The 23,736-nt window shown below is 42.1% G+C and overlaps 1 protein-coding gene across 5 annotated transcripts in view; it reads right to left on the minus strand.

Annotated features, from left to right (window-relative positions):
• arid1b (AT rich interactive domain 1B (SWI1-like)) overlaps positions 1 to 23,736 on the minus strand; it is a 69,233-nt gene that overhangs the window by 18,800 nt on the left and 26,697 nt on the right. For 3 of the 5 annotated variants that reach the window (XM_053488730.1, XM_053488734.1, XM_053488729.1), the window contains exons 5-11: positions 10,761 to 11,004; positions 10,108 to 10,197; positions 9,041 to 9,214; positions 5,501 to 5,837; positions 4,238 to 4,366; positions 2,147 to 2,277; positions 1,762 to 1,871 (exon numbers count right to left, since the gene is read on the minus strand). In XM_053488730.1, the coding sequence (XP_053344705.1) occupies positions 1,762 to 1,871; positions 2,147 to 2,277; positions 4,238 to 4,366; positions 5,501 to 5,837; positions 9,041 to 9,214; positions 10,108 to 10,197; positions 10,761 to 11,004 (1,215 nt within the window). The remainder of the gene's footprint in view (positions 1 to 1,761; positions 1,872 to 2,146; positions 2,278 to 4,237; positions 4,367 to 5,500; positions 5,838 to 9,040; positions 9,215 to 10,107; positions 10,198 to 10,760; positions 11,005 to 23,736) is intronic. The other 2 variants (XM_053488732.1, XM_053488731.1) reach the window with 1 other exon arrangement.

Genomic DNA, 23,736 nt, shown 5'->3' on the forward strand with positions numbered 1-23,736 from the left:
ACGCGGTGGGGTAATCTAACCTAGATTAAATTGAGCCCGGGAAGACGTTGGGAAGGAGGACAACGCTACATAGCGTTTACTGCACGCTTGGATGGCATTTTCTCTTAGAGCTGTATTGGACTGTGAACTCAGCAGAAGGATTTTCCAAAATTAGGATCATTCACCATCAGGACAGGTTTACAGGACAGACATTTAGACATTTTATTGGTTCACTTACTGAAAATATTGTTGGTATTTGGTGCACTGCAGTGTCTATTTTTTCGCACAATGCACTTAAGCTACTTCCGTTATTTGTTCGCATCTGTAGAAACTCGTAAATCAAATATTCTTAAGTCAGGGTAGTACGATACAAATTTCCCCACGAGAAATAATGTAAATGCAAATAATCCGTTCCATCTGTTTCCTGACTGATATAAAATCTGTAAAATTCGCTTTTCACTGATGCAAAACATGTTTTGAACGCCTCTTGGCCGTACGCGTAACTCACCCATCCTCTTGGCCCTCTGGCCCACCATCCTCTTTGGTTTGGATGGCGAAAATACTTTGTATGCCAATGTGAAAATCTTTATTCTTGAGGCACAAATATGTGAGGGAGGGCGTTCGGATACCGATGTTCTGCTGTAAATCACTGATCACGATTTCTCCCTCGTCTCTGGTTACGTGGCGATAAAATGACCTCAGCTGACGACCCGACTGTACTGAATGACCAAGATCTCCGTGGATTTGCTCTTCCCTGATGGCGCAGACACATTCCAGGATTCAAACTGTGAAAGTGTGGCTCTGGGAGCAGGAGGAATCATTTTCACACACATGATTTTGGCCACCACATTATGTGGTGTAATCAAAGCTAAATTCACTCAACAAAAACTTAGTTGTGTGTGCCTTTTTTTTCTTTTTTGGCCACGAGTGTGCGTTCTCAGGGTCTTAACACGGAAGGTTATTTCAGGAATTCGCTGATCTGAAAGCGAGCTCTGGATTTGGTTGGGTTAGTATCAAGTTGGACTTGCACAACACACTGCATTACAACACCACAATTCTCATGCTGGTGATGTTTGACAAAAACAGAAGCTTAGAGAGAGAGAGAGAGAGAGAGACTCCGAGTATGAGCAGCAAGGCATGTGGGCGGTGATGTCATTAATTAAGCAGTCTCACACGTGCGCGCACACACCAGACGCCACCATAACTGGGTTGTCAAAGCTGATTTTACATTAACTTAACACAAACTAACTCTTTTATCCATTCTTTTTATTGATCTGATTATTTCAACACATGAGACATTTCCAAGTTGTGAAGCGTTTACCCCAAGAAATAAAAAAGGTGTGTGAGAGGACATGAATGCCAGCATGGTGCGAGTATTACACATGCAGGTCAGCTCCAGCCATCCGAGCTAGCTAAATAAATAAATAAATAAAAAGCACACAGTCCGCACCTCTGTCACAGCTGAAGCATGGTTTATAAACTCAGGAGGTTAGTATGTGGGTGTTGATGTAGGTTAGTCTCTTGTGAAGCAGGACAGTGATGTCACTTGACTCCCTGAGCTGAGCTAAGCTAGCTAAAGCCGTGCCACAAGTTGGAAAAAGAAAAGTCAGAGTGGAAAGCTGTTTATCATCATTCAGAGAAGGTTCCAGACATCTCTGATGGTGACACCAGACGAGGTGATGAACCCGGGAAGAGAGAGAGAGAGAGAGAGAGAGAGAGAGAGAGGGAGAGAGAGAGAAAGAGGAAGAGAAAGAGCAAAAGAGACGGAGACTTGCTTGTTACCTTCGATTTGGGTGGTTCATTGCCGGCCATGCCGCCACCTTCCTCCTTTTCTGCTCTCTGTTTCAGCTCAGTGGGAGGCATGCCGTCTCCGGGGCCCATGGGCATGGGTCCTGCACGACACACACCCACAAACACACATCACACAACAGCACCGTGCAGCTGCTTTATTTTTATAATAAAAATAAATCAGCTTTTGAATAAGGTAAACAACAGAACCTGAATTTTATTCTTTATAAAACTTGTACTATTGAGCTAAACTATGCAATCTAAATATACTTTTTTCTGTCAGGTTTTTGTCTAATGAAATCGTTTAGTCTGTTTTCATCTTATATGTAGCGTGCACCGATACTAAGATCATCAGCGTAGATGTTGCTTGCGCTCTCACCCGAAGGCGGCATGCTGCTGTAAGGAGGATTCTGGAAGTTCATCCTGCTCGAGTTGGCACTCTGTGGTGGGTTGTAGGGGCCTCCGGGACCCATCCCACCCATCGGGGGCCCACCGGGGTACACAGCCGACCTGAGGACCCCGGCACACAAAGAACAAGGCGTTAGTTATTACAGAGCAAACGTTATCCGAACAATCCTGTTAATAAGCGCTGCTGAAAATCGGTTAGTTTTAAAAGATTACGCGAAGGAGAACGTGAAATGAGGCAGAGTCTGGCTAAAGAGTCATGTTTGTTTGATGTCCTCGAACCACTCCAAAAGTCTAACCATGACCCCAAAAAAAAACCCACAACAAAAGGTTCCATAAAACCCTAAGAGGAAGGAAATGTTCGAGATATTAGACATGGGCAATAGATTATCTAAAGCGTTCGCATGCACGGCAGAAATATAAATAATAATAATAAACCCATCAGATCATAATCAGGTTTCTTTAACGGACAATGAATCGTTGAAAGACAAATGTCCTATTTGCACGGGATTAGTATTACCCAGGGACCTCATGTCATTTGTAATAATTGCTGAGCTTGTTTGTGATCTTAATCGCGTGCGAATCGTACATGTCTATAAAATTCCTCCGCAAACGACACCGAGGTCCTGTGATAATTATATATTAGTCCTGTGCGAAGCAGCATGTCTGCGATTCAGCCGGGCGGCATATAACACCTTTTTTTCCGAGGTTTTTGTTTCCTGTGCGCCTTTTGATCCATCTTCCGGGAGATAAGTTGGTAAAATCCGAGTAAGGCTTCGCTTATCCTGTGCAAATGCGCCACACGAAATTCAGACATTTCTAAATCTCATGAAGTCCCCAGATAATACTAATCCCAGGACAAATTTATGTAAAAGTCAAAATTCTATTTGTGTTTAAGTAGCAAACTATTATTCAGGAAAGCATTTAATCAAAATTTTATTTTTTTGTTTACTTAAACATGTGGTCCTGCCTTTCGTGAAATGTTTAATTTGCCTGGAGTATTTTCCTCCAGCTTTAAGGTGAGGTTTGCCTTCTCATACTTCCCTGATAAATACTGTAAAGCCTTCTGCGTTATGACTGGTCACAATAATTCCATCTCATCCATGATTGTTTTAGTTGTTTCACTACATACTGCATGACATGAAAAGCCAATGAGTGTCGCTTTTACAGCCAGAGAGCCAGTGGACAAAAGTAAAGGCTGATAGGAGAGAGTTGTTCTTATATCATGGAGGTTTTTACGATCATGAAAGAAAGCAAAATATTCCTTCTGGGATCCATTTCATATAACGTTACCCGTCAAGAGAGAAACGATCACGCCAAATGTCTACTTGGCTCATATTTACCTTACTAAATGGATTACTAAAAGTTTAAATAAAGTTTAATAAGTTTAAAAGAAAATTTATTCCCATCGGGTCTAGAGTGTTCTGAGTGAAGTGTGAATGAATATAAAGTACAATGTCAATTTTAGAAAAATAATCTCTGGCAAATGTTCAGAAGTAAAATGCAACACTTCAGGGCGTGGCATTACTAAAAAACAATCGACATCAGAGTTTTAGCTAATCTGATCGCTGTAGTTTCAGTTCATCAGTAACCCCAATAACGTTAGCTGCTCATCAAACCCCTTGAACAAACAATCGTGCCTCATATTCGGCTATGTTTTAATCCAGGGAAAAACAAAACAAAACAGAATACTCAAAATACTCAAAACCAAGACAACAGGAGTCTGTTGTTTGGTCTTCTGCTTTCACTTCCTGTTTTCCCCAAACTAAATCATACCTATTGTTCATCGAGAGGAACTGGACTTTGCATGTGGTTAGTGCTGTTACTCAGATACGGCTGCTAATCTCTCTGGAGCATCTTGACATGAACATAAAAAGCATCACAGAACAGCATAGATCATGCACCTGGTTAAATTAGAAGGTTAGACTGTGCAAGCCAGGTCTTTTTAGTGCACAATATTTCCTACATAAATGCGTAAGCGTTACAGTTAAGACAGTGTTAGATGCAGCAGCGGGCTCGCTGAAGCACAAGAAGCAGGCTTTAAGGTGCTCTGGGCTGCACCTACCCATAATGCTCGGGCTGAGGCTGGCCTGGGCCGCTGGTGTAGATGCTGGCATGTGGCTGAGGGAAATGAGGGGGAGTAAAGGGGCTCGGTCGTACGCCCGGGTACACGGGGGACCTGGTATATGGAGGCCTGGAGCAGAGGGCAAGGAAGGGCACAACAGCCTCAGTGGTCAGGTCCTTAGTCAACTTTGACTTGACATGTAATATAATGTACAGAGCGATCCGGTTTAATGTACATCGTTACTGTATACACCATTTGTAAGAGCACAGGGCAGCAGTGCCGATATTCAGTGATATTTTATTCACGTGATGCATGTACACATATCATATGAAGCGTCTGATTCATTCAGTTGGCAGTAAAAAGACTTATTTTTAAAGTTATACAGGTAGTCCCCGACTTACGAAGAAGTTTTGTTCTGGGACACGTTCGTAAGTATGATTTGTTCATAAGTCTGACAAAGTGAGTCTTTGACACAAATATACAATGTGTAGTGCACCAATCCACTAAGTCGGTCCCCTTTCCATTTGGCCAAAACCGTAACTGCACCTAAGGAAATGAATCTCACACGACGAATATAACAGTGTCGTCTCTGCGCCTTTAAAGAGGAATCCCATACGCCATTTTGTCTCGGGGCTGTTTTTTATTGGATTGTACTGTGAACTCTTGTTTAGGATTATCTGAAATTAGGATTATTCTCCATCGGGACAGCTTTACAAGATGGACATTTTCGATCATGGTGCTCCCGGACTGATTCATTGAAAATCGGTAAGGCCGATCCAATTCTTCTGCATGAGACTTTTTATACATTCACTTATACACTAAAAATATTGTACATTATTGTAAATATTGGTATATGGTGCACTGCAGTGTCTATTTTTTTTTTATAGTACAATACACGTGAACTACTTCTGTGATCCGGTCTGAAGTAGAACCGTGTCTGCAGAAATTTATAACTTGAATGTTTGTAAGTCGGGGAGGACCTGTATTAGAAGATATTTCATACAAATGGTGAGCCGTGAAAATACTGTTTGGATTTTAAAGCTAAATGATGAAGAAAACCTACTAATAGGGGAGTCCAATAATTCTGAACAGGATCTTGGGGAAAGCATGCTGAAACAATTAACATTGACGCATACTCCTAGTCATCTGTCTGTGGGTGGATTTTTTTTTTACGCTGAGCTACATCAGGATGTGATAAATGCTACACTGAACGCTTGAGTCTCAATGTTATTTAATTTGTAACAGATGTTATGTCATGTTTACCTGGCCGGCCCGGGTGCGTGGAGGTTCTGTGGTGAGGGAGCAGTGCCGCTCTCGTGGGGTTTCCGGCCTCCTGTGGGCGGAGGGGGGCCCATGCCTGGCCCCGCAGACTGAGGCATGCTGGGAGATGTGGGTGCGGCACCGCTGGAGCCTGATGGGTATGAGCGTCCTGCCCCTGGCTGAGCGGGACCCCTCGCGGCAGGCATCGAGCCACAGGGCTGTCCCGGGCCCTGGCCGTGCATGGGGCTACTGGCGTTCATGCCCAGGCTCATGCCAGGCCCAGGGCCGCTGTAGCTGGGTCCTGGAGCGCCGCCGTAGCTTGGTGGACGAGGGTAGTTGCCTAAATATGATGAGAAGGAAAATTATTCAGTGAACATAAAGGATGGCGACACATCCCTACATTACACAAGATCAGCCAAATTTCTAATTTGCCATTGAGTCCCTGACTTACAAACAAGTTCTGTTCCAGGAGCATGTTCGTAAGTCGGATTGGTTCGTAAGTCAGACAAAGCAAGTCTTATACACCTTTGACACAAACATACGATGTAAACAATTAGGTTTGAATGCACATTATACTCTCGCAAAACATAAAGGGAATCCTGGTGGCGCAGTGGGGTCAGCTGACCTCATTTAAAAAGAGCAAAGGAAGACAACAATTCTACATGGTCTTTACTGCGCACTTGAACGGGTGCAATTTTGTCTCAGACCTGTTCTGGACTGTCGGAAAACTGTCTTGTTGAGAATTTTCCAAAATTAGGATTATTCACCATGATTCACTGAAATTGGTGAGGCTGACTCATATCTCCCGCACCCCCACATACACACACACAATAAACTGGATTTTGGATATTTTTTACATTCAACTAACACGCTGAATATCGGGGACGTACTGGGATAATGAAAATTCAACTTAACAAAATTGCAACATTTTCAACACAAGTGAAAATAAGGGGGGAAAAGAGAAAAGAAAAAAAAGAAAATGGTGACACGTTGTCTAAACTAAGTGACAATTATGTACTGGGTTTAATTCCCTGAGCATGGGGCTGCTAGGGACGGGCCGTCAGGGGTTTTATTTCGGGCACTACATTCCTTCTCCCTTCATTCTTGGACACGGAGGCTCGTCAAGCTCCGCTGGAGACAAGATGGAGGCGGCAGCTCAGGGCCACTTTGTCAGCAAGTTTGTGCTGTGCTGAACGGACATTCCACATGATGACTGTGGGACCGGAGCGTCTCTCAGCAAGAGAGAGAGAGAGAGAGAGAGAGAAAGAGAGAGACGCTTCTTAATGAGCTGTGCCTGCTGCTGACAAGCTATAAGGGAGACATGAGTGCAGGCTGCTGATTACTCTGGGACCCGGGCGTGGGTTTAAGTGGACTGAATCCTGTAGTAACGGTAAAATCACGTGCATGTTATTATAAAGGAAAATTTGCCAAGCGGCATTTCAGGCTCTATTAGAGCAGGAATTTTTCTTTTGCTCAGGCTGCAGCTGTTAAAATACAGACGGAGATCTGTATCTGTTTCAGGAGTCCCACAGGAAATCAGAGGGGTTTTGGCATCTCTTCCTCCTCTCCCCCAAACAGAAAGCAGAAGGAAATACTTTTTGATGTCATGCAGAGGGTTCTAAAAATATATGAAGCGGGTCAAGGAGCTGCTATTTTGTTTTTCCTAGGCGCTGTAAATATTCTGCGCTCTAAACCCTAACAAGCTCGTCAGTGTCTGCCGTTTTATCCTTCCGGAGCATGACGGGGCCCTCGAGCACTGCCAATTACGGGAGAAGCTCTGACACGTTCAGCCGCACTGCACAGACATTCTGAGTCACTGTAATCCCACGATGCCCAGGGGATGAGAGAGAGAGAGAGAGAGAGAGAGGGACAGCTGCCTCGCCTCTGACACACGGAGATAACCTCCAGCCCGGCACGTCCGAGTTATATACGCCACACATCTGCAACGGAAAAAAGTCTGGCTGAATCACACAGATCTGGAGATCTAGAGTCGACGCAGCTCTCAATCCATCTGTACTGAGGGGAAAAACAGAAAGCAAGCTCTGATGATGCCAAACACAGTAAGACTGGCAGCTTGCTCTTCTCTAGAAAATCGGAAAGGAAATGCAGGGTTGTCCTGATATTAGGACTTCGCCTCATGTTCCTTATTCGCTGGATGTCAAAGGAACGCGTCCAAATCGTAATGATGCTAGATTAGATCATGAGCATCTTTTTTCTCCAGGTGGGAGGAGGCAGATATTTTTAAATTGTATATTTATGAAATCATGATATTAAAAAAAAAAAAGGAGAAAAAAAAAAAAACGTAATAGAAATCAAGTCAACACGACAAGTACTGCGATAATATGGTACCACTGATGGAGGGGATCACCTGGCAATTCCCGTCCCTGACCTAACATTTAGCATATTTAACAGGTGACCCTGCACTTCATCAATCAAATCATTTACTCTACATACAGTGGAACCTGAAATTTGCAATGGCATACAAGGCATTTTCACCATACGAATGAACAAACCAACGTCTGGGAACTGCTCAAAACTTGTTTGCGCCAGTGAAAAGCCAAGCGAGAACAGAGAAAGCTGTTTTGAGAGAGTCATGCATCCAAAAGTATGAATTTGTGATTATTTGATCACTATGTAAATTCTTATTTTTTGGCGTTTTTTTGTTTGTAATATTGGTAAAGAAAAAATAATTGGGTGGCTGGAACAGATTATCTGCATTTACATTATTTCTTATAAAAAATAAAATAGTATTGCAATACAAATTTTCGCCCTTAATGAATTAAACTCGTATGCCAAGCTTTTGCTGTATCTGGTTTTACCTATTTAGCCGTTTCTGCCGTTTTTCCCCAAATAATCGAACATTTCCGTTTTTACTGAACTTGTAGTGCAACCTATGATGGTCACATGACTCCTGTGTAAATCTGGGGATGGACTTCTGTAACGACTGCTTAATTAACTTTTTCTTTTGTCCTGAGTTTAAATCAAATGGTACTACTTTTCCCATGAACACAATTTTTGAAATGGTGGACAAGAAGCGCTATTCCGACAGATAGATCACGATAGTCTAAAAGGTTTCACATCCATTATTATTTTATATATAATTCATCATATTGATACCAGTCACAATAAAATCACACAAGCCAGCTTTTTGGTTTTGTTTTTTCAAATAAGTAAACAACAATCATTTCCGTTTGTCTTCTCCACTCCCGTCTCGCTCTGCACATCCCTCAGGTAGCTGCGTTTCTGTTGTCTTGCACCAGCTGCCAGTTAAACACGTGAAACCGCAGGACGACCGCAGGGAGCATCAATCAGAATGGAATGGGAGCTCGGTGACATTATGAGAGCGTAAACCAGGGCTATTTATTACCACACGCTTGATTGATTACTTCCCCGTCCTGTTCCGAGGCGACAACACAGCGCTGGTGTGTTTTGTCTTTTTTTGGTCCTGTGGACTGTGCGGTCTGTGTTTTAAAGGGCAACCTGAATTTTTTGGACAAAAACCTGAGAATAAAATCTGAAGTGATGATGAGACGGGCGTGTTACCTGAAGGGCCATACTGCCCACCCTGGGGCCCGTACCCTGGGCCCCCCTGCTGGTAAGAGCCCATGCTGTGGTGCACGGGGCCTCCCGGGGACGGGTGAGGGGACATGGGTGGTCCAGACTGCTGGAGCCCGAACTGAGGGGCGGGGCCGGTGCGATGCATGTTGGAGGCAAATCCTAACAAATGGGGTGGGGAAAAAGTCAGAAATGAAAGCGTACAGGATTTTCTAATTTGCATTTTAAGGGAAACAGATTTCTTAACTATAATTTAAGAGTATAAATTCTTGAGTATAATTTTTAAAATAATAAAAAAATAACCTGGATGACTAAGTAATGCTCCTTTTGTCTTTAAAAATAATAATAATAGTGACGCTTACGACAAGGAAGAGTGCTGACGCGTGGCTTATCTGTGATGATTATTAACATTAATTTCCTCAGAAGCTTTTCTGTTATTATTATTTTTTCTCTCTTAAGCTCTTTCCTGAAGACGTCCCTCATCACAGAAAACTTAGCGGCGTTGAATAAATGACTCGACGATTGTGTGGCTTTCTTGCATCTTATTATTATTTATCCCTTTTATAATTAGTCTTGGATTAGAGCGTCCAGTCTGCTACTCCAGACACAATAACGTGTTTGAAATAATCAAGTTTCTGTCTGCTCTGCTCCGTACACGCGGCTCCTTCTGACCCATGCGATTCGTGAGTCGTTAAAAACGTGAGCCGCGTTTAACACAAATTCTATAGACATAACTCTCTTATCACGCGCGAGTCCATTTCATTCGGAGTTTTATTTCCGCTTCCACTTAGGCAGCGAGACGCTGGGGTTCGACCGCGAGTTGTGGAAAAGCTACGATTCAGCGACCTGATGAATCAGAAAACGCTGGAACGTTGCAGCCGTCACAGGTGTTAATACGTCACTCAAATGAGGCTGTTTATTTCAAATGGCGGAGGAAAATGGTAACGCGTATAGCTGAGAGAGAAAACATATGTACAAGTGACCAATACGAGGTCTGTTACTGCTGCTGTAGAGGTGTGTGTGTGTGTGTGTGTGTGTGTGTGTGTTACACTCACCCCTCTCCTGAGACATGGGCGACTGACTGAGGGTAGAATGGGAGGCCACATCTGATACGTTCCCTGGGGTTTGCGGAGCCATCTGGGTACCTACACACACACACACACACCTGAAAATAACTGCAACACTCTTCTATTACCAAAATAACCCAAACCTATAAATGCAGTTACATGGATTTCAGCTGCCATAAAAATAAATAAAACCGTGTGTGTGTGTGTGTGTGTGTGTGTGTGTGTGTGTGTGTGTGTGTCCTTTCCAGTCTGTTCACTACAAGCTTAATGGAGGCCAGCTCTCTCAGCAGGGGTGAAACATCGACAGACGAATAAAAAGGCCTCCCGTGGCCCTCGTTAGCGACATCCGGAGCACGAAGAGTGAGGACCAGACACACTCGCCGACTTCGGTTGTCAAAACGCTCATGCTAACGACGGCCCGCGCCGAGGCCGAGACTGGGTGGTGAAGTGTCTCAGAACATGCTAACAGGCTTTTTAAACCATTTTTAATAGCCGGCGTGGGAGCATGGCGGGGAGTCCTGACTGTCTGCGGCGTGAACGGAGACGCGATACATGTATACTGGGAATCAGACGCATGGGAAGGAAACTGTGACTATGCAAAAAAAACAAACAAATAAAAAATGGCCGCACTCTATCTCTACCTGGCACGCTGGCGGGCGATATGGGTCCGGATCGTGACTGGCTGGAGCCCACGGGTGAGCCGACCGGAGAGGGCGAGGGTCCGCTGCGCAGGCCCGAGAGACGGGGTGACGCGTGAGGGGAGAACGGGGACTGCGCCGTGTTGCTCTGCTCGCCCTGGCTGCTGGTGGATCCCGAGGCGCTGACGGCCGAGCTCAGAGCTGCCTCAGTCCCCGTCGGGAGGTCGTCTATAGAGCCTGACAAGTCCTGCGACACACACACACACAAACATATATATATATAAAATCTATTTACGTTTTCAAAGCATGGAGACATGCTTTTTTTGAAAACATTTGGAAATGCATCAATAAAAATAAAATAATAAATAAATAAATCAGCGCCGTAATCTCTAATCACATGTCAAATAGGGCAGAGTTTCCCATTACTATTATTATAATAATGTGTGTATCTATATATTCTTTCCTTTTTTTTAATAATGTTCACGAGTTACTATATCTTTGCCATTAACTATATCTGCACTCTTATATACATTTATTTATTATTACTCTTTCTATACTATTGTTTGTCTGTTATTTTCTTGTGACTTAAATTCAACCTGCATGATATCTGTGGGAGCAGCAATTAGCAGGTCGCAACGAGTCTAGTCCCTCTGTCCTAGACGGCTGACCGGGATCTTTCCCTAACGCTCAGTCTGTTTCTCTGCAGCCTGAATTTTCGATTCCCCCCAGAGTAATCGCAGTGTAACCAGTTATTTCCACATACGATGGAAAAAAAACAAAAAGCTTAGAGTTGTTTCCCAGCACTATAGCTGGGGCTTATGGGAATCTGTGAGCAAACAGGATAAAAACCTCAGAGACTTTACAGGGGGGATGACTTCACTCTCCCCCTCTGTCTGCTGACTGAAACATGGAGCATGAGGACCTGTTTATGGGATTGGAGCTCAAGAACATGAGGTCAGTTTTCGAGAGCCAGGAAGCGTTTCTACTTAAGGTCAAAAACGAGAAGAGGAGGTCCAGACTCTTAAAGAGACACTTAAAACTTAGATCCGTGTCGGCACAATGATTAAAATAAATAAATAAACAAAACATTATATATGCTTATGTGTTAGACTTGCCGGTGTGCGTTAATAAAGAGGCTTCAAACATCCAACTATGCATTTATAATAATACTTTTATAAAGTGTCATTTTTACCATGTGGCCAAAAATTGTAACTGCGCGTAAGATGATGAATCTCACACGTCGATTGTAACAGTGTCGTCTCTGCGCTTTAAATCGAAAGGGGAATCCCAGACGGCATTTTGTCTCTGAGCTGTTTTCCACTGTATTGGACTGCGAACTCTGTCTTGTTGAGGATTTTCCGAAATTAGGATTATTCGTCATCGGGACATTTTCTATCATCGTGCTCTCGGACTGATTTATCGAAACCGCTGTGGCCGACTCATTTCCCACCCACCCCACACACAAACATACATATACAATAAACCAGACTTTACACATTTTATACATTTACTTACACTGAAAATATTGTATATAATTGTAAATATTGGTATCTGGTGCACTGCAGTGTCTATTTTTTGTGCAATACACGTGAACCACAGTCCGTTCGTGTATATAATGTATCCTGGTGTTATGCATACGTGTGTATATATTATATTTTATATATATATATATATATATATATATATATATATATATATATATACACACACACACATATATATACACACACACACACGCACACACACACACACACGTGTATATAATGTATCCTGGTGTTATGCATACAAGTTGACAAAATATCAAAATTAATAATGTTTATGCCAAAAGTTTACCGTGCAAATGACATCCGTGTTTGTTTTATTATGAAATATTATAAATATAACACTGATTGTGTGTATTTTGAAAAGCACGACCTCAGAATCATGGTTATATTTTTTAAAAGAAGAGAAAACATGCTATTTTTTTTCAGTTCAGCGATATAAATAGACAAGTTTCTCCAAAATTCCTAGTAGAACAACAGAAATAAAAAAAAATAAAAACAACCAAAAAACACAAAATTTTTACAAAGTTAAAAAGTACTAACCTATGAATCCAGGAGGGGTTGGGGGGGGGGGGGCGATGGGGGGGGAGACACGCGCACTGAAACCGAGCATGTGAGATGATTACCTACAATCCCACAGCGCGCGAGAGAAAGATAAACCATCGACTGGGCAGAGAAAGCATATACGTACTACTCATATGTCAAGAATTCGCTCATTTATCAAATTAAAATTTATTGAAAAAATCTTGCAAAACACTTTTAGATCATGTTACTCGCAATCCAAGGTTTCATTGCATGAAAATTTTAGTTCATATTTTGCACTTTTGTTAGAAAACTACTGAGCCCCTAAGCACTCAGGGACAGGGGTAGAAAAAAAATTGCATTGCAGGAAAAAAATAAAAAATAATTCCACCTTGAAAAAAAAAGTTGAGGCAAAAAAAAAAAAAAAAAAAGAAAACAGGATAAGGACAAAAAAAAATGTAATCTAGGGGAAAAAAAGTCAAGGGGATTTTTTTTTTGCCAATTTTTGCAAACAATTTTTGTTTCCTTTAAAAGAATTTCTTCCCCTCATTCATGTCCCTTTAGGCGTTCCGTAGAAAAAAGGAAGTTCAAGGTGCTAATAATAAGTTTCATGCTTGGTGTAACCACGCCCCGTCACTGATCATTTTCCCAGTAATAATTTTCTTAAGCTTTGCACCCATGACCTGAGACGCCATACTTTCACAATTATTTTCTTCGTTATCATTGACCATTACATCGTCTCCCCTGATATGACGTAAGCAGACGAAATTTAAAAAAAAGAAAAGAAAAAAAAATCTGCAGGCGGCGTCTTTGTGGGCTGCACGTTTGCGCTGGTAGGGGGATCAAACGTACGGCCTTGTCTTTCATCCTTCGTTCCACAGGGCAGGCGTGTCAGGACGTCTCCTCTGAGGCCAATTAATGCTGAAGAATAATCAGGGCTAAATCAGGAGCGAGAACATGTGAGCTGGAAAGGAAGGCGAATGCTCCACACACACACACTGCTAAAGCGCCGTGGCCTGAATACTGAACACGTATTCACAAAGCCCATGAATAACCATCGCTGAAATTTCCTTTTGTTTCCGTGCCGAGGCAGATCTGGCAATTTGTGTGAAATCTGACAGCGCTACAATTTGCGCCTCGTCTGACTAACACAAGAAAAAGGCAAAAAAAAAAAAAAAGGCAGTCACTTTCTGCGGAGCGATGGCGGTATAATGGCGAGAGTCCTCTCTTCTCCCCGCTGTGAAGCCCCCGCGACCCGGCGCATGCATGACACGTCGAGTTTGACGGAAGAGCGAGAGCGCTCCCCAGACATGGGGAACGTGATACGAGCGGGCGAGAGGAACGGGGATCAGACAATCGCTCAGAAGTATGAAGACGGAGACCGGGGGGTGTGGGGGTAGGGGAAAAATAATTCAGGCATGTATTCGGTATTCAGCCGAGGCACTACTGCTATGAAGTCGGTAAGATGAGGATTGAAAGCGAACACACAGACGACGTGAGAGAGGCGGACGGAGGGGAAGTTTGGGAGTATTTATTTGGGGAGAGAGTGTGAAAGGATGAGATCTCCCTCTCTCTGTCTCTCTATATGAAATGGCGCTGTGTTTCGAGGACAGAAAAACATACGAGCAGAACATTCCGTATTTTATTCAACATAATACGAAAAGTCCGAAGGGGTGGATGCGTCATGACGCTGCACCGGACACGTCAAATACCGTCGCCGAAGAGATTTCACCTCTAAAGATCCGTTGATGTGATTTACTGATATTGATGGTAAGATTTATTACCCAGACCTGAGGTAACGTGTGAATCTGTTGGAGTATTAAGCTACTAGAGTACACTGCTTTCCAAATGCACACGTTGTACAGCATTTAGCTTTCATTTAACAAACCTGAGTGCATTTTAAAGGTCACCTACAATGACAAATTCACTTTTTGGACACTTTTTTTTCAGATACACACGAACATTTGAATAAAATTCCCTGCTGTTTTAATTATTATTATTATTCTTTTTTTGCCAAGGGCTTAAACAAGCTAATTGGGTTTTCCACCTTTTGTGACCTCATATAGCAAGACCGGCGCCCCCACACCCCTGGCTCAAAGCTCACCTCGAGTCCGTAAAATATCCTTCATTTAAAAACTGATTCAGACTATACAAGTACACGATAAATAAGAATATAATATTTATAAAAAAGTATGAATTATACTGTTATTGTTTTGGCATCGTGTATCTATCCAACAATAAAAAAAAAAAAAACTTTAAAAATTGTTTTGTACAGCCTCTACTTTTTCTATGCTAATTAGGCCCAACCTCCCTTTCGAGGCACTGAGATCATGTGACCTGAGACCTCGGGAATAATTTTCCTCAAAACAACCATCATGGTGGGGAAAAAACAAAACAAACAAAAAAAACAACGAAGCTTTTTAGGTAAAAAAAATAAATAAATAATCTTTACTCGTTTGGGTTTCCAACATATTGTTTGTTTGTTTGTTTTTGACACGTTGTCACGCGACTGTTGCATTAGCATCTGCCAAAGAAGGACGTGTACACAGGATCAGCCTCGTCTGTGTTTAATTATTTAAATTTTTATACAACAAATTGTATTTGCTATAGTGACGTTATTTATTTATTTATTTTTAACATGTGATATACATTTTGAGTAGCTTGTATGGTCCGTGTTCATCTTTAACTCATAATAACTAAAAGCTGATTAAGACTAGGTTAGCTTTTAGGATTTCATTGCTCTTGTCAGAAATGCAGGAACATAAAGCCTGAAAAAAAAAAAATAAATAATATTAATAATACTTGATAACGTCCAGGACATGGACGCTTCTGGTCCTTGCGTTCTGATTGGCTAGGAAAATGCACTTTTGCGAAAGAGTTTTTTAAGAAGGAGCTCATTTGATATAACACAGATTCTCAGGACAATATGATAGCCGTTAGCTGCCTTCGCGCTAGGAGAATGATCCCGTTTAAGTGAAAGGCGCCGGTGCCACCGATGGGTGCTCACTGGATTAAAGATGTCTTCTATTTTAATCATCTAGAAAAAAAATTGCTATAAAGACATCCATTCAGGAATTTTTATGATGTCTATAACCCCTTCGAAAATCTGTAATGAAAGATGGGATCCTTTCTCAGTTTCTTTTTCTTATACATTTTTATTATTATTCTGTTTAATGTGTAATTGTTTGATATATTTTCTCATTTCTTTTTCTGCTGACTGGCTGTTTTCTTGTGGTCTGTGTGTGTGTGTGTGTGTGTATGTATCTTGTTTAAATTTCCATTTTTTCCCCCAAGACGTAAATTAAAATAACACGGACTGAAATGTCACGTTTAAAAAATAAAAAGGAAAAGATAAAGAAATTCAAGCATGCCAGGATGAATAATGATGTATTTCAGAGTACGTATTTTGTAATTATGTAATAAAAATAAATAAATAAGTAAATAAGAGACACATTTTGAAGAACTATAAGACTTAAGCAAACCTTTTCCTAAAAACAAACTACAGAACCAATAACCAAAAACAACAACAAAAAAAAAAAACTAAAAAGAGTGTAATGTGTAACCGCTAAAGCATGTGATGTACGAGCTCGGTCTGATCACATGACTGTATAAATAAAAAAAAAAGGAAGATTTTTCTGAAGGGTGTCTTTTACAGTTTGGACGAACATGCTGCGAGATGACCGTCGCCTCAGTGACGTTTGACATCCATTGTAATCGCTACAATCATAACCATCTTCCGGCCACGCCCCGCCCTTACCCCCCCATGTGCACCAATTCCTGTGTGTGTGTGTGTGTGTGTGTGTGTGTGTGTGATGTAAGCACTTGAGCATCAAGCGCAGGATCCTCTAAACCATCGCACCTCGTCGACGTGAACAAACACACACGGCCGAGCGACACAAGTGAGTCATGTTTACGAAACACACACACCTGAGACTCGTCATCCTTCCACTGAAGTCCCGGTGTGCACTGCTTCTGTGAATGAATGACAAAAAGACGGGAATCGCTTTCAGGCAACAAAAAAAGACGTAGAAAATAAATAACGAAGTAAATAAATAAATAGAAACTGGGGATCAATCCAAGACTTTTATTACATCTGACGCTGGACATGAAAGAGGCATCGTTAAAGTATTTTAATTGCTTTGCTTCGTTCTTATCATCAGTGCTAATCATCATAAACCAGCCAGCCAGCCTCGCCTCACCCCCCTCCCCCCAACCCCCCATGCCCTCCGCCGCTGCAGCGGGCACGGTGCCAGCTGCTGGTGTCTGCTGTCTTGGTAACCGTTGCTGGGAGGCTGCGCTGAATCCTGCACTGGAGCCCTTAAAAAAATAAAAATAAATAAAAAATATTAACATGATGGAAAAGTGAAGGGCGGCTGTTCTCTGTCCTCTGACCGCCGGAGAACAGGACAAGTGTGTGAGAAGACACCCTGATGAGACAAGACGGACCTTTCTTTAAAAGGCGCCAGCGTCCTGTGGCATCTTACAGGGTTCGGGGAAGCTCCGTTACCTTTTTAGGCTTTAGCGAGACGGTTAACGCGCGGCCGTAACCAGCTGTGCTCATCTGGATGTGCGCGTCTCATCTTGCTGTCAGAGACACCCAGGTTTAATAATGAACTAAACATTAGTTAGCAGAATGGATGATAAGTGAAGGTGTGTTTGTGTGTGTGCACTAGACTTGTATATATAAAAAAAAAAAAAAAAACATTAAGTCATTTACTTAAGTAGGTACAAAGATTTTTAATTTTCAGATTCATAATCTTATATTTATATGGTTGTAAAAAAAGGGAGGGGTTTAGAAAGAAAGAAAAATTATGAGGTAAAAAGGACAACCAAAAAAAGGGCAGGTTTTATTCAACAGAAAGAAACGCCAATACTTTTTGATATATACTATAAACCTACAGAGATAATGCTTGTGTCGCTGAAATGAATTGAGAGAAAGGAAGCCGAGATTAAAATATGTGGGTGAAGGTAGAGAGCTGTGCGCTGACTAACACCCTCGTGCTCGCAGCCGGAGCCGCGGCTGATTTGATGAGCTGTTGATGAGAGAAGCTTGGCTCCCTGCAGACAAACACACACACGCAGCCTTCATCTATCACTCTGTCCCTCAGGGGCACATCGAGCCAATGGCGTTGCGGCTCCCCATCCCCCCCTCGATGCCCCCCCCCCCCCCTACCAACGGCTCGGCCAATCGGCTGGCGGTGGCGTGTGTCTCATCAGCAGGACTCCTCTCTCCTCTCACGCTTTCCTTCTCTCCCTCTCTCTTTCTCATTTTCCGTGCTCGTCCTAATTACGGAGGACGAGTTGCAGAGAGCGGAGCGAAAGGAATCAAAGGGGGACAGGGAGAGGAGAAATGAAAGATAGATAGATGGATGGATAGATGGATGGATGGATGGAGGGGAAGCGCCAATATGATGCAGCCTTCAGGGCAGAAGAGGGGGAAGAAAAATAAATAAATAAAGAAAATAAAAATAACAGTGCTCTCACTCTCAGTACATCAGAACGTGTGTTTGAGTGTGTGCGCGTGTGTGTGTGTGTGTGTGTGTGTGTGTGTGTGTGTGTGTGTGTGTGTGTGTGTATCAGTACAACAGCTCCTGTGGAGATGAGTTCCCTCCTCAAAGTCACGGCTTATACACCAAGACTGAGAGAGAGAGAGACAGACAGTGTGCCAGCAAAGTAAGGACTTGTTTCAGAAAAGAGAATAAGAGGAGTGTGCAACAAAAGACACACACACACACACACACCGAGCTGCCTCCATCCAGCCTGTCCTTAATCTTCAACAGCTCTTCTCCTTTATTTATGCGTGCACACACACACACACACACACACCTACTTCAGCTTCTTCATCTTCCTCTTCCATCTCCTCCATATCCAAACATTAGTCAGAAATATTCTTTGTAATACAAAAATACCTCTCACACACACACACACACACACACACACACACACACACACACACACACACGCACACTCAAACTGTAGGTCAGTGTGTGTGTGTGTGTGTGTAACTCTTAACCTTAAAATGAAGCATCTGCTCATAGAGAATATTTAATCCGCCGACTGGTTATATTAGATACACTGGAAAAAAAGAAAAAGAAAAAAAAAAGTCTGAATTCTGTTCTCTCTTAACAGCTTGTGGATGAAAGAGGACGATAGTGATCAGTGACTGGCCGTTTAACACAACAGTTTGTCGTTATTGGTCATAGGGAAGCTATAGTGATTGGTTGTTCGCAGGGAGCCTACGAAGTGAGCTAGGAGCGACAACAGGTTGAAGGGCACACCCATCACAGGCGCATGCCGTGACAGATGTTTTTAAAGTAACTTCAAAGGAACGTAATTAGTAATCTGATTACTTCTTACATGTAATAATCAGTGATGTAATCAAATGACAATTTGAAAGTAGTAATTAGTCGTTTGAAAAAAATAGATTACTTTTTTGAGTAACTTCCCAAACACTGATCACCACAGCAGACCAACTGAACCAGGCTTAGGACTGGCACGGCATCCGGTGGCTGGGGTTTGGGAATGGGGTGGGAATTGAACCCGGACCTTCTGCATGGCAGGCGAGAAAGCTACCACTAATACCCTTGGTATGGCAATGATTGGTCATTGTGAACAATAGTGATCAGTGATTGGTCATAACAAATAATAGTGATTAATGACTGGTCACTGTGAATAACGGTGATCAGTAATGGGTCATTATGAATAGTGGTAATCAGTAATTGGTCATAACGAATAATAGTGATCAGTGATTGGCTGTAGAGAACCCCTCTGATCTGTAATTGGTCACAGGAGAGCAACAGTAATTAAATAATGGACCAATGAAGAAACAGTAATCAGTTATCGGTCGTTATGAATGACGGTGGTCAGTGATTGGTCCAGGAAAAAAGATTACCACCAGTCCACGCTAGTGTGAGAAGAACCTGAGCGCTCAGACCTCTCGGGTCTCTCAGGCAGCTGCATGGCGGTTGAGGTTTTTGAGCGCAGATCAGTTCGAGTGATCTCATCAGATTATCATCCTGCATGAGTCTAATTTAACCTCCTTCGACAGGAACGTTTTGTTCAAAGAAATACAAGCCAAGAGCATTTCAAATCCTCTTTAATACAAGATGATGTGTGTGAGAAAGAGAGAGGATCTATTTCTCTCTTTCTTACACACACACCTCTCTCCTGCAGAGAAGATGTAAACGCCAGGTAAAGAGCACAAAACATCAATTCTCCGTGAGCTAAAAATACTCCAGGCAGGAGGACCACCGCTGAACCACGTGTGTGTGTGTTCAGTGTGAGAGGTGACAGCTGAGAGAGAAATAAATGAAGTGTGTGTGTATATTCTACAGAGAACAAGCTGCCGTGCTGATGCAACACATTTATTCATCCCCTTAATAAGAGGCGACAGACGCCGATTGTGCACGTTTTTGCATTTCTTTTTTTTTTTTTTTTACCACTCCTGATTCTTTAATAATGAAACATTTAATTTACCACCAGTCAGTCATCTTACAGTTTCTTATTTCCTTACAATATTCAAACACGATTTCATGAGGTAACTTTATTTAGGTAATCATTTGGGTAATCTTTATCCAGACATAGATAACCTGGAACACTTATCCTGTGCTGAGGGAGATGGAGGAACCTGAGGCGTAAGGCAGCATCCCGACTCATTCCACACACCGCATGTCTTTGGAACGTCAGAGGAAACCTGGAGGAAACGCGCTAAATTTGATCCCCCAACCAACCAAGACTTAACGTTTTCAAGATTTTTAGGGATGGAATTCTTGGTATCTACTCAAGTCTTTAGCTCTTTTATCCTTGCAAAGCTAATACATACAACCGCTACGTCTCACGCTCGTCATAAACGGCTGCCTTCCGTCTTCCATAATCTTCACAATCTCTACTCCGACTTTCTTAATAACATCAGCCATAAAGACGTCCATAATGCCGATACAACTGCAATTGTACTTTTAATGGATGCTTTAATAGCTGTATCGTGAGCTATTCTTCTTCCACCCCGTCAGGCTCTCGTTTCTCAGCCGTGGGCCTAATGACGATCGCGGATGTGATGGATGACCGCCGCCGCGAGTGGAACGTCACGCTCGGAGTGACACACTGAGCGGCCAGGCGCCACCTTCGATAAAAATGCAGTTAGAGCGTAAATCTCGAAAGAGTGACACAGCCTGCAACAACTAGGGGCACTTACTGGTGTGTGCGTGTTGCTCATATGCAGCTGGGATGTCCCTCTGGAATAAAAATGTGTGTGGGAGGGCGGTTTATGGCAAAATAGGGGCAAAGTACAAATTGAGAACCCGAAGAAAATATACAACCCACAATTAACGGAAATTAATTTTAACCTGAATATGTAAAGCCGGTGAACTGTCATACAGTGACACACAGCTTGCGCTTCAACACCTGCAATAACTTTCTGTTAAAACATTTGCATCACTAACTTTTACACTTACAATCCATGTGTTTTACACACCACAAAAATCAGTGTATTTTATTTATTTATTATTTTTTTTAAATGCAAGGCCATGCATGTCTGTACAATAAGGTCACTTTCGTTCTTTCTGGAGTCAGATTCTATAAAGTCTTATATAAACTCTGCACAGTAAATCAGAACAAAACCTTACAGGGTAACACTTCACACACAGAAGCCTGTAAATATTTTATATGACATTAAACTTTTGATACGCGACATGTCAGGACAGAGTAAGAGCGCCATACCGCTGTGCAAAATAAAAATCTGACAGTGATTTATTTTGATGACGCATTATTGTCAAAAAAAAAGAAAAAAAAAAAAAAAAAAGAAAAAAAAAAAGAAGAAAAAAAACCTCCCAAGGTTGGGGAAGATCTAAACAATACTGTCTGGCAGATATGTTATCGTATTATGATGTAAATGGAAAATAAACCAATCAGAAACCGTGACTAGACTTTAATCGGATCGAATGTACTTAAACACAAGCTAAGCGCTTTAGTTAATGTTTACCAACAAAATGGAGGGAAAAAAAGCCACCTCTGTGACAAGATCACTGGTGCTGAACGAGCTGATGTCAGTATTTCATACACTGCTAATCTGATCTTCCTCAGAGAGGAATGGTAACTTGTTGAAGCTGAAAGAAAGGCCGTCGTAAACCTAAACAATAGAGATGAGGGGAAAAGAATTAATAAAAAAATAAATTCAGTTATGAATCGTGATTGTGTGTGGCGATTCATGAGGTGTTTGACGAGGTAAAACGTCGGCGTTTCCTTATGAACCTACAGGTGGTGCACTCTAAACTATTTACACATTTTCATCCTATGTGGTAGAAGTTAAATGTTTGCTCAGTTCGTTATTAGAAATAATATCATTTCGGCGAAGGACAGAGATACACGCTCAGTAACCATGTAGCTTTTTGTTTAATTTAATTGCAAGTTAAAATGTTAAATTCTTGCATTTAAAGTTATTTTATATTGTTTAAATTCTTCGCCTGCTTTTCAAATGACAAAGCTAACGTTAGAAGAAACTGGCTACGTTTTTAAAGGTTTAAAAGTGTAACAAAAATCAGGGGGAAAATGTAACATCGAATCATGATATTCATAAAATCGGGATAATTACAAAATCGCTATATTAATCGAATCACCACCGAGGTATCGTGACATCGTATCGGGTTATGACTTCTGTGTCTCCCGGCCCTACTAAACACCCGCTTTTTACAAAAGTGGTGAGCAGAAAAGCATTTCAACATGTCGTACCATGAGACAGGAGGGTCTACTAGAGCACTGAATTATGTAGTCAAAATAATAGATTTGTGTTTAGAACATCTTGATTACTAAATCTGGTATAACAGGACACACTCAACATGTATTCACCACTGAGACTGTGGGGGGGAAGAAAGGAAGGAAAGAAAGAAGGAAAGAAAGAAGGAAAGAAAGAAAATGGCTTTCTGATTAAAAATTCCATTAGAAGAATAATTTGATGAGACATCAAGAGGAGCCCCCGTGCTCATCTGTATGCATCTCCATGGCAACACCACCCGCAGCATCCTGACTTCAAAGCCTCGGCTCGGACTTCAGAGGAAAAAAAAAAAAACAGGATTCGCTTAAATAAACGCCACAATAACAACTAGCTTTCTTCTCAGCGGCGGAATAATAAGAGCAGGAGACACTGTACGGACTCGGAAGATCACAGCGATGTATTTGATTAATAAATATTCCGCCTGCAGGCGAATCCCTGTTTTAATGAGTGATGAAAGCAGCCGACTGTAAACACTCGCCGTCAGTTAGAGGCTTCAGGTCTGTAGTAACTTTACTGCTGACGTTATGAGTCACAGAATTCTGAACGCTTGCCACACATGCATGCACACACACTTTCCATCTTACCCCTCCTCCTTCCTGGCAGGGTTCACTGGGCCAATAGGCCAGAGTGACACATGGAGGTTTAAAAATAGCTCAGTGAAGAGAAGCCGCTTCAGTGCGGGTGCAGTTGCACCCGCACTGCTTCTCTCCTCACAGGTTTCATAACATCCAGTGCTTTTTTTTATTATGAGTAAATTGCTTCACGTTGGTGTTTTACAAAAAGTTCCATTACACAAATAAAAGATACCAAAAAGCAAGCACGCCCCGCCCCATCGTCCAGACTGGAACCCAACACACTGCAATTCTACACCAAAACGCTCAATTCTAATCTTAGCGCTTGTTAGATTTCATCCTCAGTTTTATGATGGACGATCTACATGACCTAAGCCTAATGAATACACAACCGTTCCAACAAACAACACCTAAAATGATGAACTTCCCGCAAGATGATGTTTATTTCACATTTATTGAAGAAGTTTTCAGCTTCGACTCTCTAGTCTTCAGAGGATAAATGAACATGAGTTTATAGCAGCTGCACTGCGAAGTGCTACAACGATCTAACTTGTCTCACAGATCTCAACCTGCGTTAA

This window comes from Clarias gariepinus, chromosome 27 (genome assembly GCF_024256425.1).
Source record: "Clarias gariepinus isolate MV-2021 ecotype Netherlands chromosome 27, CGAR_prim_01v2, whole genome shotgun sequence".
NCBI lineage: Eukaryota > Metazoa > Chordata > Actinopteri > Siluriformes > Clariidae > Clarias > Clarias gariepinus.